At 38.6% G+C, this 20409-nt stretch overlaps 1 protein-coding gene across 1 annotated transcript in view; it reads left to right on the top strand.

Annotated features, from left to right (window-relative positions):
* The window catches only part of cntfr (ciliary neurotrophic factor receptor), a 291539-nt gene that overhangs the window by 262203 nt on the left and 8927 nt on the right, over positions 1–20409 (top strand). The window contains exon 8 of the mRNA XM_088319978.1: positions 20089–20157. Within this exon, the coding sequence (XP_088176104.1) occupies positions 20089–20157 (69 nt within the window). The remainder of the gene's footprint in view (positions 1–20088; positions 20158–20409) is intronic.

The raw sequence follows: 20409 nt of genomic DNA, 5'->3' as shown, positions 1-20409 counted from the left end.
GCTCTTTTGAAGCTAACGGCCATTAACACAATGCTAGCATTAGCAAGAGTAGTTGAAGTTTGTGAAAATGGCATTAGCATGTTAGTTATTTCACATTGAGTGTTAAAGTGAGGCTAACAGCTAAAGCAAAGCTAACCACCAAAGCGATGCTCTTTTGAAGCTAACGGCCATTAACACAATGCTAGCATTAGCAAGAGTAGTTGAAGTTTGTGAAAATGGCATTAGCATGTTAGTTATTTCACATTGAGTGTTAAAGTGAGGCTAACAGCTAAAGCAAAGCTAACCACCAAAGCGATGCTCTTTTGAAGCTAACGGCCATTAACACAATGCTAGCATTAGCAAGAGTAGTTGAAGTTTGTGAAAATGGCATTAGCATGTTAGTTATTTCACATTGAGTGTTAAGGTGAGGCTAACCGCTAAAGCGCAGCTAGCCACCAAAGAGATGCTCTTTGTTAATGCCACTAGCGACTGTGTTAGCAAAAACCTTACTTATTTCGATAATTTCAATATGAATCAAATTTCTTGAAAGGGTTTAACGAAAACTTAAATGATTTAACACTGAGTTTTAGCGTAAAGGCGTTAGCTTTGGCAGCTAACGAACATGACCACAATGCTAGCAATTAGCCATAGTTTCTTGAAAATGGCACTAGCAGCTTCGTTATTTCACATTGAGTGTTAAAGTGAGGCTAACAGCTAAAGCAAAGCTAACCACCAAAGCGATGCTCTTTTGAAGCTAACGGCCATTAACACAATGCTAACATTAGCAAGAGTAGTTGAAGTTTGTGAAAATGGCATTAGCATGTTAGTTATTTCACATTGAGTGTTAAAGTGAGGCTAACAGCTAAAGCAAAGCTAACCACCAAAGCGATGCTCTTTTGAAGCTAACGGCCATTAACACAATGCTAGCATTAGCAAGAGTAGTTGAAGTTTGTGAAAATGGCATTAGCATGTTAGTTATTTCACATTGAGTGTTAAAGTGAGGCTAACAGCTAAAGCAAAGCTAACCACCAAAGCGATGCTCTTTTGAAGCTAACGGCCATTAACACAATGCTAGCATTAGCAAGAGTAGTTGAAGTTTGTGAAAATGGCATTAGCATGTTAGTTATTTCACATTGAGTGTTAAGGTGAGGCTAACCGCTAAAGCGCAGCTAGCCACCAAAGAGATGCTCTTTGTTAATGCCACTAGCGACTGTGTTAGCAAAAACCTTACTTATTTCGATAATTTCAATATGAATCAAATTTCTTGAAAGGGTTTAACGAAAACTTAAATGATTTAACACTGAGTTTTAGCGTAAAGGCGTTAGCTTTGGCAGCTAACGAACATGACCACAATGCTAGCAATTAGCCATAGTTTCTTGAAAATGGCACTAGCAGCTTCGTTATTTCACATTGAGTGTTAAAGTGAGGCTAACAGCTAAAGCAAAGCTAACCACCAAAGCGATGCTCTTTTGAAGCTAACGGCCATTAACACAATGCTAGCATTAGCAAGAGTAGTTGAAGTTTGTGAAAATGGCATTTGCAGCTTAGTTATTTCGCATTATGCGTTAAAGTGAGGCTAACAGCTAAAAGCAAAGCGAGCCACCAAGTTAACGCCAACTAGCGACTATGCTAGCGAAAAGCTGTTCAGAAAACGTACATATTTCAATAATTTCGAATCAAATTTCTTGAAAGTATTTTGCGAAAATGTGCATGGGAAAATTGTCCTCGAAAGTGCTTGAATTTGCTGAAAAATACGGAAAATCCTAAAGCTGGAATTCCTTGAGCGGGCTAAAATGCGGCCATTTTGTCTCCACGAATTCCTGGGCACGTACGGTGTTTGTAACGAACAAACATACGCTGTTTATTTACCCGACAAAGACGCGTCCCCAGAGCGGGGACATTTCCGGGAGATAAGCGTCAAAACAACAAAGCTCCTCCGGTCAATTCATCCGGGTCCACGTTTTATCGTGGTTATTATCGTACGCTACCTCGGGAGTCGTCAAGTAAATATGTTTTCTCTTTGGTTGGCAGCCGTTCGGCCACATATGTCCCGTTTCCTCACGCGTGGGGAAAAAAAATACACATTTTAGCACTCTAATTGCTTGTTTAGTGCAATATGCTGTCACAGTCTTGTTCCACGGAGGGACTGAGGAGATCATTTCTTCCTCATGCCGTGAGGCTTTTTAACTCCACCCGGGGGAATAAAAGCCCATATTAAACCCCACATTTGCATATTACCCTATGTTTATGACGGGGTGTATTTTCCGTAGCACTATTTAAATACTCTACAGCAAAACGTTATATTGGCTATTTTTGTATTCTATATCTTTATTTCATTATTTTGTTTTTCAACACAAGGATACTGCTGGAAGTGTGAATTTCCCTACGGGGAGGAATAACGTATCTATCTAGACATCTAGAGATCTATCTATCTGGGCATCTATCTATCTATCTAGACATATATCTATCTATCTATCTATCTATCCATCTATCTAGACATCTATCTATCTAGACACATATCTATCTATCTAGACATCTATCTAGACGCCTATTTATCTAGACGCCTGTCTGTCTATCTATCTATCTATCTATCTATCTAGACATCTATCTATCTAGACACCTATCTATCTATCTAGACATCTATCTATCTATCTATCTATCTATCTCTCTATCTATCTATCTGGACATCTATCTAGACATCTATCTAGACATCTATCTATCTATCTATCTAGACATCTATCTATCTAGACATCTATCTAGACATCTATCTATCTAGACACCTATCTATACATCTATCTATCTATGTAGACGCCTGTCTATCTATCTATCTATCTAGACACCTATCTACCTATCTATCTAGACACCTATCTAACTATCTATTTATCTATCTATCTATCTAGACGCCTATCTATCTATCTATCTATCTATCTTGACACCTATCTATCTATCTATCTAGACGCCTATCTATCTATCTAGACATCTATCTAGACACCTATCTATCTAGACATCTATCTAGACATCTATCTATCTAGACATCTATCTATACATCTATCTATCTATGTAGACATCTATCTCTATCTATCTATCGATCTATCCAAACATCTATCTAGACACCTATCTAGACATCTATCTATCTATCTAGATATCTATCTCTATCTCTCCATCTAGACATCTATCTAGACATCTATCTATCTATCTATCTATCTATCTAGACATCTATCTATCTAGATATCTATCGCTATCTCTATTTATCTCTATCTATCTATCCATCTAGGTGTCTATCTAGACATCTGTCTATCTATCTAGACATCTATCTAGACATCTATCTAGACATCTATCTAGACATCTATCTAGACATCTAGACATCTATCTAGACATCTATACATCTATCTAGACATCTATACATCTATCTAGACATCTATCTAGACATCTATACATCTATCTATCTATCTACACATCTATCTACCTAGACATCTATCTATCTATATCTAGATATCTATCTATCTAGTCATCTATCTATCTAGACATCTATCTAGACATATATCTAGACATCTATATCTATCTCTATCTAGACATCTATCTAGACATCTAAACATCTATCTATCTAGACATCTATCTAGACATCTATCTATACATCTAGACATCTATCTATACATCTAGACACCTATCTATACATCTAGACACCTATCTATACATCTAGACATCTATCTCTATCTATCTAGATATCTATCTAGACATCTATCTATATATCTATCTAGACATCTATCTATCTATCTAGTTGGAATTGAGAGACTACAAATAGAAAAGAAAGATTTTTGATTGATCATGGCTTGGATAGATTTATCATTATAGTTTATTTATGTCTGTATCCTGAGGTGTCCTTAAACTTTTGAAATTCATATTTTATCTCTATCACTTCTTATTTTCTTCTACTTGTATTTTATAGTTGGAAATTGTTTGATCTGGTCTTGTCAATTGTTCAGAAGTTTGACTCCACACACAGACACACACATACTTTTCCTGGTGGTTCTCATCTTTGAGATTATGAATTTACGACAGCCACTTAAGTTATAATTTCCTTCTTTCCGAATGAATCATTTTTGGATGTTTGCCGGCACCATGTTTTTGTTGATCCGAAATAGCATTTGTGAAGTGAAAAATGTTACTAAATCATCTAATTTTAATCATTTGGACTGCAGGAATCAAATATTGAACCAGAACAGGATCAGGACCCAAACGCGTGACGTTACTCACACAAGCCTTTTCTTTTATGGCAAACGGGGAGTCATGCACGTTAGGCAGCAGTCTGGCGTGGAATTATTGGATGCCAGAAGCCGACGAGATCGATACCAATTGCCCGAGTAGATATCGGACAAATGGGGTCGATACCGGACAAGACGGGACAGACAGGGTAGATAATGAATCAGGATATCGAAAAAAAACAGGACAAACCAGTCGGGAACGAAAACTGGTGAGAATCACAAACAGGGCAAAAATGGACGGGAACAAAACTGGAAACAGATATTAAACAGGACAAAAATAAACGGGAACAATACCGGACTGGAAATACCAACAGGAAAACGAGATAGTCAGAACCAACATCTTGCGGGGCAAAGGTTCGTTGACGGACTGACAAAGGAAGAATGAGAGCACTGAGCTTCAATAGACGGAAAGCCAATCTGTCAACGAGCCGCAGCTGGCGCCACACAGGTGGGGCCAATTGGGCGCCATGGCAACCGTGACAAATGGTCGTCAGTAAGGCCATTTTTGAATGTGGTTAATGGTATATTATAAAACGCGAGACACAAAGTTAGCACTTAAAAGACACGAGATCACCAAAAATATAACGAGAGGACAGGGGTTTTCTGTTATTACCACAAAATAAGGTCGTGAAGGCGTTTATCGATAACAAATTAACGATATTGATAAGTATCTATCTATCTATCTATCTATCTATCTATATATTGGAGCAGAACGAAGACAGGACCCACTCGCGTTACGTTTCTCTCAGTTTTATTGGAGAAAAGGAAAGGGTTGCGCCCACAATCCTGTGATCACTGGACGCAGGAAGCAGGTCGCTCTGAACGCGGAAGTTGGACTTCTGTGGCGAGCGATGGCGGTGTCGGGAACGGAAAAACAGGTCAATAGCTGGGACAGGAGAGCAAAAACGTGGTCGGGGTCAGACGCGAGCTGTGAGCCAGAATAGGAGAGAAGACCTGGTCGGGGACAAAAAGAGGTCGAAAGCCGGGACGGGAGAGTAAACGTGGTCAGGATCAAAACACGGGTCGAAGACGGGGAACAGACGGGAGCAAAAACAGGTGGGAGTCAGGGTCGCAGAACAGACTGGATTAAAAGATCACGCAGAGGTCTATGTGAATTCAAAATAAATGACGTTAAAAATATTGAATTGTGTCATCTTGAGACAGTCTCCGAGCATTACTTTGTAAATTTAGTTATCAAAAAACTCTTGAATTTGTATTTTCTATCAAATCTTTCTTACACGTTTACCCTGGAGTGCCGTGTCTAATGTTTTGCATTGATATTGTTAGGAATTAACTATTAAAATGTAGCGTTTACCAAATTGTTCGCATTAGTTATCTGACTAAATTAACTGAACACAACTTACATTCGCCTAACAATGCATGCTCGTTTCTTTTTGGAAAAATGAACAAGGACCCCGTTGGAGACCCCTGAACTATTCCACACGGGGGCAGATTTAATTTCTTAAATAATAAACTAAGTGAGTTCCATCGAATTAGTCGAATTAGTGTCGCTCTTCGTCGAGCCTCCTTTCTCGATTGTCCCTCTCGATCGATCTTCTTTTCTCCCGGCCCACGCCTTTTTCCCAAGCTGGCGTGTCGACTCCTCCCATGGGCGTCCCGACTCCTCCCATGGGCGTGCCAACTCCTCCCATGGGCGGGCCAGAGACTCCCCACGTGCACTCCACCTCGTTGCCACCTTGCCGCCTCGATGTCTGGACCGGTCAAAACATCCTCATCAGGGCCTCGCTCTCCAAACATCGCCCACCATCTGCGTCAGAATTCTGTTATCAACAGAACTAAACAAAACATTCGGAATGACGTAACCTGTCATTGAACTCAAGCCTTCTCTGTGAAAAGTCTTCATTGCATTCAACAAATGTAACTTGTATAAAATCCTTTATAGTAAAATGTATAAAAATCCAATATGGACGACAATAAAGACAATTCAATTCAACGCAATTCACTTAACATGTGGACCACAAGAGGGCACTCTACGACCACTCTGTTTCTCAAAGGCAAAACAGTTACCGTATGCAGTATCATTCGATTGTATCTATGCATTTATCGGTATGTTATAAGGTGTATTCTCAAATTCCTGGCCGATTTGGGGTTTTGAGGTGCGGCTTATAGTCCAAAAAAATCCAGCACATAATCACCTTTTATTTCGTCCATTTTTTTTTATTTCATTTCGCCCCCCTCAGGGTCCCGTCCTGACTTATAGTGCCTGTTCTCGAAATCCCCCCTGGTTTATGTTCGAGACCTTTCGATGTAAATATCCACACCGGCTCTAAAAAGCTAAAAGGCGATACGGTTCCGCCGCTTGAGCGAGGCGTAAACACGAGCGGCTAGCTTAACGCTAGCCGATTGAGCGTGTGCACGGGGGCGTGTCCCGTAATGGCCGCAGATGCCAAGGCTGCCTTTAGTGCATTCCGCTAAATAAATTAAGCTTGTAAATAGAGCGGCAGGCTCGGCCGCATCAAGTCCGGCCTTGTTTTTTGCAAACAAAGCAAGGGCGGGAGGAGCCGGGGGGGGGTGGGGAAAGCAGTCGGCATCGACATCAGATAAGATGATTATTTGCGAGGGAAACCTTCCAGTTTGTTTAAAGATTTCTCCCATGAGCTCATGGGAGTGAAACCGAAGCAGGATAAGAAACGTGGTTGTGTTACTTTCCCGATTTAAAGGGACGCTGTGTTGTTTTTAGTGACCCCTAGTGGTTCACCCACACACCCAAAAACATATACAATATTGATACAAACAATAAGAAAACTTGTATTTCTTTTATATCACAAAACTAGTACTTATTTTACATGACTGAGGTGTTCATTTCTCCCTCATGCCATGAGGCTCTTTAACTCCACCCAGGGGAGTAAAAGCCCACATGAAACCCCAACCCCCCACATTTGCATATTACCCTCTATTTATTACAGTGTCATTATTTAAGTACTCTATAGCAAAACGTTATATTGGGTATTTTTGTCTTCTATAGCTTTTATTTTATTTTTTAACTCAAGGATACTGCTGGAAATGTGACTTTCCCTACGGGGATGAATGAAATATCTATCTATCTATCTACTAAATGATGACTCACAACACGTGGTAAGCTTTCTCTCCTGGCTTTGATCTCCGGCAAAACTAACATAAAATGCGACAGAAACAAAATGAAAATAAATCCAGCTTGCCAACATCATTTTTGCCAAGCCTGCACAAAATGGAGTCATTTTATTCGTATTTAGTTTCTTTTGTCTTTTATTAGCATATTTGGTAATGGAGTAATCCAAAAGTAATTGAAAGTAATCAAGTTAAAATAACCCTACCCAACCCTCTCTTTAAAATTAAATGAAGTTGAGTTTAACTTACTTTTGGAAGATAGGCTTCAAGAGTTTGGCGACTTCCTCCTCCGTGGTAAAAAGTGGCCGAAAAAAAGCGACCATTCCGACCATTTTCTCAACCGCATCAAGCTTTCTTATTCCACTTTCGTTTCAAATAAAACGGCTCGCCTCTTTACACTTTGCGCCACTATATTGAACGAATATATTAAACAATAAAGATAGATAGATACTTTCTTCATCCCCATAGGGAAATTGACACTTCCAGCAGTATCTGTGTGTTGAAAAATAAAATAATAAAATAAAAGATAGAGAATACAAAAATACCCAATATAACGTTTGCTATAGCGTATTTAAACAGTGGTACGGAAAATAAACACTGTAATAAATATACGGTAATATGCAATGTGGGGGTGTGGTTTAATGTGGGCTTTCACTCCCCCGGCTGGAATTAAAGAGCCTCATGGCATGAGGAAGAAATGATCTCCTCAGTCCGTCAAAAAATGTTAACGTTCTTACCGCGCTGGAGATGCAGTAGATAGATTTTTTGATCGATAGATAGATAGATAGATAGATAGATAGATCTCTATACAGATAGATAGACAGATACTTTATTCATCCCTGTGGGAAAATTCACACTTCCAGCAGTATCCTTGTGTTAAAAAATATATAATACGAAGAATTATTCTTATTATTATAAGAAGAAGAAGAAGAAGTATAGAATGTTTCCAAACGAACTAGGAAGAGGAAGCAAATTTCTTCTTCGGGGTGGATGCTGGGTGAGCTCTCACAGCGCCACACGGCGGTGGTGGCAGAAAGAAGTACTACAGCACTCGGAAAAAGGTGCACACAATAGAAAATCTAACTCACGGCAATGTCCGGATATTTTTCGACATCCTGAAAAAAAATGTTCGTATCTACCTTTTTTCGTAAGTCAAATGTTCGTAAGTAAGGGAGCATCTGTATATGGAATTAATGATAATAATAAATATATAATATATATAATGAGGGAATATATACATATACATAGAAAGTCGTCTTATAATTGGATCCAGAAAAAACATTAAAATACATTGAATTCATGAAGGGCAGCACGGCAGCGCAGTGGTTAGCGCATGTGCGGCACAGTTCATGTCTTAGGAACTTCCTGCGTGGGTTCGAATCCAGCTCCAGACTTCCTGTGCGGAGTTTGTATGTTCTCCCTGTGCTTGCGTGGGTTTCCTTCGGGCACTCCGGTTTCCTCCCACATTCCAAAAACATGCATTTCAGGTGAATTGGCTGGTCCAAATTGTCCCTAGGTGTGAATGAGCGAGTGAGTTGTCTGTCCCAGTGTGCCCTGCGATTGGCTGGCAACCAGTTCAGGGTGTCCCCTGCCCACTGCTCGATGATTGCTGGGATGGGCTCCAGCACCCCCGCGACCCTACTGAGGATAAGTGGCTTGGCTAATGAGATGAGATGAGATGAATTCATGAAAAAAAATCTTTATTTTCCTAATATTTTGTCTTAAATCTTATTTACTATTAAATGTGTTTATCGTTTTCAGACCAGATCAATCGAAACCAGAGCGAGAACGCTTTCCGATATTGTCCGCCGTTGTCATTTTGGTTGCAGCTGTGGGCCTCGTATGTTTCTCGTCTGCTTGCGAAATCAAACTAAATCATTTCTTTTGGCATCGGCAAAAGAAATTCAGCATTTTTTCCCCCCTGCGTTTATTTTTAATTATTTTTCCTTGTCAAGACGCGAGCCAAAAGCAAACAAACACGCATGCAAATGCCGCCGCTGACCGTAAATGACGACAGCGCCTCGAATCGAGGCCGCTTTTAATTGTTTATTTTGTGATTTCGTATTATCCGATCGCTCATTTATCACTCGAATCACGATTTATCTGCAATCTCCAAAATATCCTGGCCATCTGAGATTGATTATTTGTTTCTTCACGCTCTATGAACTTCCTCATACAATGTCAAGTCAAGTGTATTTGTGACGCCCTTAATCACAAAGAGTCTCAAAGGGCTAAACTGACCACAGACTATTGCAAACCACAGACTATTATGACACCATCCCCTGATCTAACACCTACATGAGGGCAAGGGAAAACTCAAAAACCTCAACATGAGGAAAATTAAGAAACATTGAGAAGGGATAGTCTTAAAGGGCTGCACAGACCACAGATTATTGCAAACCACAGACTATTATGACAGAATCCCCTGATCTAACACCTACATGAGGGCAAGGGAAAACTCAAGAACCTTAGCATGAGGAAAGTCAAGTCTAGTCATGTTTATGTGTGACGCCCTTAAACACAAGGAGTCTCAAAGGGCTGTGCACACCACAGATTATAGCAAACTATAGACTATTATGACCCCATCCCCTGATCTAAAACCTACATGAGGGCAAAGTAAAACTCAAAAACATTAGCATGAGGAAAGTCAAGTCAAGTCATGTTAATTTGTGACGCCCTTAACCACAGAGTCTCAAATGGCTGCACAGACCACAGACTATTGCAAACCACGGACCATTATGACACCCATCCCCTGATCTAAAACCGACATGAGGGCAAGGAAAAACCTCAAAAACCTCAAGTCAAGTCATGTTTATTTGGGACGCCCTTAAACACAAAGAGTCTCAAAGGGCTGCACAGACTGCAGACTATTGCAAACTACAGACTATTATGGACACCATGCCCTGATTTAAAACCGACATGATGGCAAGGAAAAACTCAAATACATGTCATGTCCAGTCGTGTTAAAATTGTGACGCCCTTGCTCACAAGGAGTCTCAAAGGGCTACACAGACTATTGCAAACTACAGACTATTATGACACCATACCCTGATCTAAAACCTACATGAGTGCAAGGAAAAACTCAAAAACCTTAAATCAAGTCCTGTTTATTCGTTTGGCCCTTAATCACAAAGAGTCTCAAAGGGCTGCACAAACCACAGATTATTGCAAACCTAGACTATTATGACACCATCCCCTGATCTAAAACCGAAATGAGGGTAAGGAAAAACTCAAAAACCTCAACATGAGGAAAATGGAGAAACCTTGAGAAAGGAGCTCACATGAGAAACATACTAATGGGAAGTAGAAGAATTTATGTACATTAAAATAAGAAAAATAATATTTAAAAATCAATTGCCGAGTATTAGTTTCATATAATTTTGTAAGTAATTACAGTATAACGTTTTAGTCATTTTTGTCCTTTTTTAATACTTTTTGGAAAAAAAAAAAAAATCTCACAAGTATATTTTACGAACAATTTAGCATACCTCTTATTGCTCCCCTTATATTGATGATTGCTATTCCCCTTATTAATTAATAATAAACCTAACAAACAACATGGCACCTATTTACTCACATCAAGACAGAGGCTGTAGAAAAGGGTGAAGGTATTGTAAGATGTGATAATGTATTAAAATTATTTTAGGTTGTGAAAATAACAACATGGTTACTGTTGTTATTATTTTTAAAGATTTCACATTGTACGTTTTATTTTGAAATGCAGAAACTGCGTGAGTTTTTAATGTTAAGTGCAGTGTGTGTGTGTGTGTGTGTTTCCCTCTGCAGATTAAGAGCTCGTTTTTATTGTAATGTACTTCTGAGTGGATTTTAATGTTTGAGTGATTAAAAAATGACTTTACGAGCATTGTAAAACTGTAAGAAACTTTGAAAATACTACTTCCGGTTTTGAAGTAAATGCTTTTATTTTTACATCCTATGTCCGGTCTTTATGCAGTGTAATGTAAGCAAGCTTGATATCGTAATTCGGTGGCAACTTTACTGCTAGCATCTCCATTCATTTGCCACTCCAAAGAGGTAAAAATACTTTTTGTGATTCATTTTATAAGATTGAGGATTATAATTCAACCAAAATTATAAAAAGATTGCATGTGTTTCGCTTATTGTGTGATTTACGGTGGTGCGATGCGATTTCCGGTTAATATTAGCGGTCGGGCTAGTTCAATAAAAGACAAAAACTTTTGTATAAACTCCTTCTAAGTTCGGAGGAAATCCTATAATAATATATTTATTTCTCTGATTATATTTCCCTGTTTTCATGGTCCGTTTTTTGAAAAAAGAAGAAAAGAAAAAAGGGGTCAAAACATCAGTGAGGTGACATTGATTATTAAGCTGGGCCCTTTCGGCGCATGAAGACACACGTAATCGATGCCAGATGTTTGGATCATAATGCCATCGTAAATAAATTGTCTCTTTTGTGATATACGAGCAAACAGATTAATAAAAATAAAATTAAATCAAGTTTTTTAGAGTGTTACAATGAAAGCCAAGTTAGCTTATTGTTTTAATTAGTCCAGCTTTTATGAGGTACGGTGATTTACGGTTAAATCTGGAGATTGAGGTCAAATGAATTGACTCGTCATGTTTATCAATTATTTATCCGTTTTTATAAACTTTTTACTTAAAAAACACAGAGAAAAAAATCCCATAAGTAAAAAATGTTTTATCTCCTTTGCATACTTTTTGTTTTACTGTTTGTATTTTGTAAGAAAGATCTCCCGCTCTACTTGTTCGGCAAATGTAGGCACAAGTAATCGATCTCAGACGGCTGGATGGTAATTATATCGTAAATAAATCGTCTCTTGTGATATATGAGCTAATGGATTACTTTAAAAAAAAGGCAAAGTATTTCAAAGTGTTACAGTAGAAGCAAAGTTATCTAATTGTTGTGTTTTGATTATTCTGTAAAGAAGTTCTCTCAATCACGGCACATGAAGGCAAAAGTAATCAATCTCAGATTGCTCAATTGTAAGGGGATTGCAAATGAATTGTCGCTTTTGCAATACTGTAGCAAATGGAGTAATGGATTTTTTCACCATGTATTGCTTTCTGATTGGCTGAACTGTCCCCAAGAGAGCTGGTTTTGGTCGAAAGGATAAAAAGTTCTTAAATAAATGTGTACTGTATAGTAACGACGCTGCCCTACTTACGAACAAGGTTACGGATGATCGTTCATAAGATGAATTTGTTCGTAAGTTGATTCAGTGCTATATTTTGTATGTTTGAGGTTTATAGAAGTGTGTTAAAGGCTTGTATAAGTAACCTGTATTGTTTTGTACTAAAACATAAACTTTTCATGAAATAATATGCTCTATAGTCCAGAAAAAAGGTCGGCAACAAGTATCAGGCAGGAGACAGGGCAAAACAGGTTGATGGCCGGGACGGAGGAGCAGGGCAGAAACGGGTCCGGAAACAGGTCGGCAACAGGTATCAGGCAGGAGAAAAGAGGGCAGGAGATTGTCGGAAGGTACAGAGCTTGCTTAGCTGAAAGCATATGTTCGCAGACGGTCTGACAGCTTCCTCTTGGGGGTTTAAAAAAAATCAGGGAACCATCTATCCAGACATCTATCTCTATCTATCTATCTAGACATTTTTTATCTAGACCTCTATCTATCTATCTAGACATCTATCTATCTATCTATCTAGACATCTATCCATCTATCTCTCTAGACATCTATCTAGACATCTATCTCTATCTATCTATATCTATCTATCTAGACATGTATTTATCTAGATGTCCATCTATCTATCTAGACAGTATCTATTTTCTAGACCTCTATCTGTCCATCTAGACATCTATCAATCTAGACATTTATGTCTATCTATCTCTATTTATATCTATCTATCCAGACATGTATTTATCTAGACATCTATCTATCTATTTCTTTATTTTCTAGACCTCTTTCTATCCATCTAAACAACTATCTATCTGGACATCTATCTATCTTGACATCTATCTATCGCTATCTATCTGATTAGACATCTATTTATCTAGATATCTATCCATCTATCTAGATATTTATCTATTTGCTAGACATGTATCTATTTTCTAGACCTCTATCTATCCATCTATCCATCTATCTGTCCATCTATCTGTTTATCTATCTAGACATCTATCCATCTAGACATCTATCCATCTAGACATTTATGTCTATCTATCTCTATATCTATCTATCCAGACATTTATTTATCTAGACATCTATCTATCTATCTAGACATTTATCTATTTTCTAGACCTCTATCTATCCATCTAGACAACTATCTATCTGGACATCTATCTATCTTGACATCTATCTATCGCTATCTATCTGATTAGACATCTATTTATCTAGATATCTATCTAGATATTTATCTATTTGCTAGACATGTATCTATTTTCTAGACCTCTATCTATCTATCCATCTATCTGTCCATCTATCTGTCTATCTATCTAGACATATATCCATCTAGACATCTATCGATCTAGACATTTATGTCTATCTATCTATCCAGACATTTATTTATCTAGACATCTATCTATCTAGACATTTATCTATTTTCTAGACCTCTATCTATCCATCTAGACAACTATCTATCTAGACATCTATCTATCTTGACATCTATCTATCTGATTCGACATCTATTTATCTAGATATCTATCCATCTATCTAGATATTTATCTATTTGCTAGACATGTATCTATTTTCTAGACCTCTATCTATCTATCTATCCATCTATCTGTCTATCCATCTAGACATCTATTTAGACATTTATCTAGACATCTACCTATCTTTCTAGACATCTATCTAGACATCCATCCATCCAGACATCCATCCAGACATCTATCCAGACATCTATCCATCTACAAAATCTGGATATTTTTCAACATCCCGAAAAAAATGATCCTATCTACCGTTTTTTTCGTAAGCTCTTCCAAGAATTCCAGCGGAAGCTTTCCGCCCGAACGGCAACTTTTCCACTTGGCGGTAAAATCTCTCGATCACTGGGAAAAATATCAACTGGGAACGGCGCCCGAATCACGCCGGCTTGATTGACGCGCCGGGTAATGACGCGAGGCGTGTCGTAAATAAACAAGCACTCAATAAAACTGCGCTATCCCGCACAGCCCGGCTAATATAACCACCATAAAACATTAAAGGTGGAATTGCCGGGCCCGGGCCCTAATTTACGGCCGGCGCTAAAGGTAGAAGGAAAGAGCTGTCATGGCGACTTCCAGCCGCCGCTCGTAAATCGCCGTTTCCCGGTTGATGACGCGGCCGTATTTTTCCCCCGCCGGATTCGGAAACGGGGAAAGCGACGATGTTGTCGTCTCGGCGGTTGCCGTGGAAACCACAAACTCATCCCCTCCCCCCAGGTCATCCTCCAGCGGCGTGCATATCAAACCTAAGCTTTCGGTAGTGCTACGTCAGACTCAATCCAACTCCATCCATCCATTATCTGCACCGCTTATCCTCAGTAGGGTCACGGGCAGTGTTCCCTCTAAGCACATTCTCAGCGCACAAGAAAATCTAGCCGGCGCACAAAAATCAGGGCTCAAAATTACTAATTAAGAAGCGACTTAAGTCAAAGTTACAGTGCATGAAGGTCAAAATACACGGGTTCCCCTGACGTTGTGTCCTAAATGCGGTATTTTGAAGTCAAGTCGAAGTAGAACGAAGTTGAGTAAAGTTAGTGGAGAACCGGCTTCTTCGGCTCAGCTCACTAAAAGCAACCGGCTCTTTCGGGTCCTAAACGGCTCTTCGGGTTGTTTTTGCTTCTTTAATCCCAACATAACCAAATATGATGTAAAATGATGCACAAAATGACTTGAAGAAAGGGGGGAATAGAACAAAAAAGAAAAAAATACCAAAATGAAAAAGTAGTGAAAAGCTGAGAAAAAAAGAAATAAAAGAAAGAGAAAAAAAGGAAAAATTTCTGGAAAAAAACAGAAAAAAGAAAAGAAAGAAACAAAGGAAAAAAGTAAATAGAGAACAAAAAGAAAAAAGTAACAGCTAGGAAAAAATAAACACATTGAGATTTTTTTAAAGGAATTAAAAAAAAAGGAGAAAAAAAACACAGAAAAAAGAAGAAAAAGTTTGTGTTGCATTCAAAAAATTTCCAATTATATCAAGTGAATCTTGTTGCCAATATTGCACTTCCACTCAAAAATGTGATTAAATAAAGTTGTGTATTGTGCAACCGACTAAATAAGCCTCCAAAAATGTTAGTATTATGCGACAAAAGATACCAGGAAAAAAAAAGAAATGGATATCTTGTGAAAGAATTGTAAGGCCGTACAACCTTTGCAATCGTACATGAGTCAATTCATTCAAAAGAGAAAAATAATTTTGCATTGCCGGAAACTCAGCAAAATGTCAAGTTTTGGACATATTTGATAATGACTTAGTTGCCACACTTGGGATTGCTGTTGCTCACAGTTGTTTCAAGCGTCGCTCACCAACTTTGTGTCAACGCTCAGACCGGTAAGGAAAATGACAGGGAACATTGGTCACGGGGGTACTGGAGCCCATCCCAGCCATGTTAGAGAATTGGGTAGGGGACACCCTGAACTGGTTGCCAACCAATCACAGGGCACACAGAGACAGACAACTCACTCGTTTGGATCGCCCAATCAACCTGACATGCATGTTTTTAGAATGTGGGAGGAAACCGGAGTGCCTGGAGGAAACCCACGCAAGCACGGGGAGAACATGCAAACTCCGCACAGGAGGTTCAATATCATGACCTCAGAACTGCCGCACACGCGCTTACCACTGCGCCACCGTGCTGCCCCCAAAACAATCAAATAAAATAAAAATCTTGCAGATCCATTTTCTGATTCTACCAAACAGAAAATGTTAGATCTCGTAAAACATTTTTAAATCCACTCATAGTACTTTTTTGCTTATTCGAAGTATTTTTGCTATTTTTCTGGGGAAAAAATAAGAATAAAATAAAACAAAACTTCAACAACAGGTTAAAAATATAGTGAAATCCCATATTACAGACTTTTTTAACCAAAATGAATAACCTTTATTATTTTCTCAACCGTGGTGACCACAACAACGTTATACTGTCAATTCAGTGGAAATATTTTAAAATAATTTTCACAGGAAAAAAAAAATAGTTTTAAAAAAAAAAAAGTGTGCCTTGGCTCAAAAACGTTGTAAAACACTGTGCTAGAAGACCCCAGTCTGTGAAATCAAAAGCTGATTGGCTAAACCGATAGCTTCATCCCCACTGTGTTATGCCTCAGGGCCTGCATAACTGATTGTGAAGGCCTCAGGCAGATGTCCAACCCCGGCAACAAGTAATGGCTGGATCGTGTTTGGTTAAATTGTTAAATATGAAAGCGCACATCTGAAAGCAGCGAGACCAGGGTGGAAGTGTCGACGGACGATTTGGAATTATTCGATAAGTATTCAAGGACAAAATTGATTAGCTTCACACAATTCTGATATTTTTTAGGCCAGCAGAGAATGCCTTGCGGGCCCTGAGGGCCCACCACTTTAGTACTAAGGACTATTTTTATAGACGTTAATATCATTCAATAACATTCAGAAAAAATATACATATAAAGGAAAAGATTTGAGCTGGCCAAGTGGTGTAGCTGGTGGATGCAGAAGAAGGCAAGGCGAATCAAGAATGAAACTGATTCTCAAACTTGACTTTTGGGCTATGGACTATTTTTGTAAACAATTAGTCGAATCATCGGATATTTTTTTTATTTTGTTTTTTATTAGAATAAAGTTGATTTCATTATGTGGCTAATAATAATAAACACGAGAAAAGGGGTTGCATTGAAAAATCCAGCTTTGATTGAACATCTAGAATTGTACTAAAAAATAAAAATAAAACCAAACCTCTGCCCGTTTTTTAGAGTCAGGAATATAGATAATAAAGTCAAATTAAGTCAACATTTTTATCCCTGAACACCAAGAAGAGACACATTAGCCGCAGTACAACAGTAAATAAAACGAATATCGTGTGCATTTTGCATTTTACATGTTGCCCAGGATCATTTATACATTTCAACAAACAAAAGCAAAGACATCCTACTATTCCTCTATTGGCTATGTGTCATCTGCAGCTCACTTTAGCTTTCTCTTATTGGTTAACTTCTCCCTGCATGATGGCGTGTCGGCTCCTCCCATGGCCGTGCCAAGGCAGTTGTTTTGTGCCCAACAATCTCTGGTCGTCCTGCGTCAGCACACCCAGGCATCCTGTTATCAAAAGTCCTGGAAAAAACATCATTTCACACAGCCTGCCCTGACCTTGTACATTGAACTAAAGCACACACAGTGAATATCTTTATTACATTAAACTCAATACATGTAACTTGTAGTCAATCGTATAAAATCCTTTATAGTCAAATGTATAAACTCCTTTAATATGGACGTTTGCTTTTTGAGTGCCAAAACGTAAAAATATATGTTTTTTTTGTTTTGTTCCAAAAAACTATCACAAAAAGTAAGTAGGTATCAAGCCTCTGGGAATGATTTCAGTATGATAACACACCATGACATGGCAAGAGTGGCTTTGATCAGATCTTTGTTGACACATCGAGAAAGCCCCCACTTCCTACTGTTGCTTCCTGTATCCAGTGTTTGAACTGTGAGGGCGGGCTGAAGCAGAGTGGTGAGAAAAGCGAATATAAGAGAGGAATGACGTTTCGTGCACGTCGGCAAGAACGCAATCGTCATGGTGACGGAAATCGTGTGATCACATCATTGTAATAATCATGCATCCTGTTCTAGAAAGCTATTTTTCAGAGTATTTTCAAGAAGTGCTCAACTGTTGCTTACTAAAGAAAGAGAAAATCTAGAAACGTTCATTTTTCTAATAAAACATGACAGATCAAGCTTTATTTTGAAATTTTCAATGCCAATATAGCTACAGAACTAAATTCTCTGCCTTCAATAATGAGTCAAAATGGCCGAAAGTGGCTGGCACCCGTTCTTCCTATTTACGATAAATATCTGGCATTGAACGAGTTAATTACAAATTTGTCTAGAACAGTCTAGAAAAATGATCAAGTTGTCCATTTTATATGCGTAAATTTCGCTATAAAATAAAAAATGATGTCATTAAGAACATATCGGCTTGAACGTGATTTGAATTTTACAGAGGCGAGTCAGACTCCTTTTCGGTCATCTTTCCTACTTTAAATCATATAGGTGAAAATTGAAGGCCCTCGCCTTTGTAGGAAAGTTAAAAATACAATGTATTTTATTCAACCACTAGATGTGGCCCTATTACGTCAGGCAGACAAAGACGAGTGCTAAAACACACAAGGAGAAATAAAAACTACGGCGACTCAAAGTAACCAATTGGAACCATGTTTCTCCTCATTTTCGTTGCCTGGCCTTTCCCAACGCTTTTAGTTTTTGGCCACCCGCAGAAGCAAGATGGCTCAAAATTATGACAGCTACCTCTAGGTGCTTGGCTGGAGTTTTGGGGTGTTTACAGTTTGTTCTGTGGGTTTTTGTCATAAAGTGTTTCAACAGTATGTACAGCCCTTTGAGACTCTTTGTGATTAAGGGCCGAACAAATAAACATGACTTGACCACTAGGAGGCACCGAATAACACACACTGTCCCTTTAAGTGCAACCCTAGTGGATAATGGATCTCATTATTAGAAATTGATTTATTTTGATTCTCTGTTTTTCAATCTTAGAACCTCTAGGTGATGCTCATGTTATGTGAAATAAATAGAATTATTTTCGAGTATCCCAAAAAAATTCACCTTCATGTGATAATTCATTTTTTACCTCTAGGTGCTTTGCTGGAGTTTTGGGTGTTTACAGTTGGTTCTGTGGGTTTTTGTCATCAAGTGTTTCAACAGTTTTTACAGCCCTTTGAGACTCTTTGTGATTAAGGGCGTCACAAATAAACACGACTTGACCACTAGGAGGCACTGAATAACACACACTGTCCCTTTAAGTGCAACTCTAGTGGATAATGGATCTCATTATTAGAAACTGATTTATTTTGATTCTCTCTGTTTCTCAATCTTAGAACCTCTTGGTGATGCTCATGTTATGTGAAATAAATCAAAATTTCTCAAGTATTCAAAAAAAAATTCTCCATGTGATTATTCATTTCTTATCTCTCGGTGCGTTGCTGGAGTTTTGGGTGTTTACAGTTGGTTCTGTGGGTTTTTGTCTTAAAATGTTTCAACAGTATGTAAAGCCCTTTGAGACTCTTTGTGATTAAGGGCCAAACAAATAAACATGACTTGACCACTAGGAGGCACTGAATAACACACACTGTCCCTTTAAGTGCAACGCTAGTAGATAATGGATCTAATGATTTGAAAGTGATTTATTTTGATTCTCAATGTTTTTCAATCTTAGGAAATATTTGAAACCAGTGGATTGGTTTCACTGGAATTTTTTGCTGGTCTCACCGAGACCCTACTTCCGGTGGGGCCCCAAGACAATTGAGTTTAAGACCCCTGGAAACAGAGACGCTATTGCAGGGATTGTATCCGTGTGAAGATGCTCCACTCTGCTGGAAAAACGTGTCCGGGGATAATGGTCCACAAGGGAATGGATTCTGACCCCAGTTCACCAAAATAGTATCGCTCATCGTGTCCGTTTGTCGAGTTACTGCTGGAAACAGAGACGCTCTTGCGGAGATTGTATCTTGTGTGGAGATGCTCCACTCTGATGGAAAAACGTGTCCGGGGATAATAGTCCTCCAGGGAATGGATTCTGACCCCAGTTGTATATTTTTCAGGTGGAACTCTCAGAGAGCACTTCGCACACCATCACCGATGCCTACGCCGGGAAGGAATACATCATCCAGGTAGTTTTTTTCTCTGAGTCTTTCCCCGTAGACTCATATTATACTATTATGATACTGTATACCCTTGGGGGTATAGATCCCGTCTGAGAGTAATGCATAGCTAACCACTTTTGAACTCACCAGATCAAATATATAAATAACAAAATTGTATAAACTAAGTGCTACTTATGTGTAATAAGTGAATATCATCGAATAACATTCGAAAAAAATATACATGTAATGGAAAGATTTGAGCTGGCCAAGTGGAGTAGC

Source organism: Urocampus carinirostris, chromosome 16 (genome assembly GCF_059441175.1).
Source record: "Urocampus carinirostris isolate Australia breed hairy pipefish chromosome 16, RoL_Ucar_1.0, whole genome shotgun sequence".
NCBI classification, from domain to species: Eukaryota; Metazoa; Chordata; class Actinopteri; order Syngnathiformes; family Syngnathidae; genus Urocampus; species Urocampus carinirostris.
This window is presented reverse-complemented; position numbering and strand designations above follow the sequence as displayed.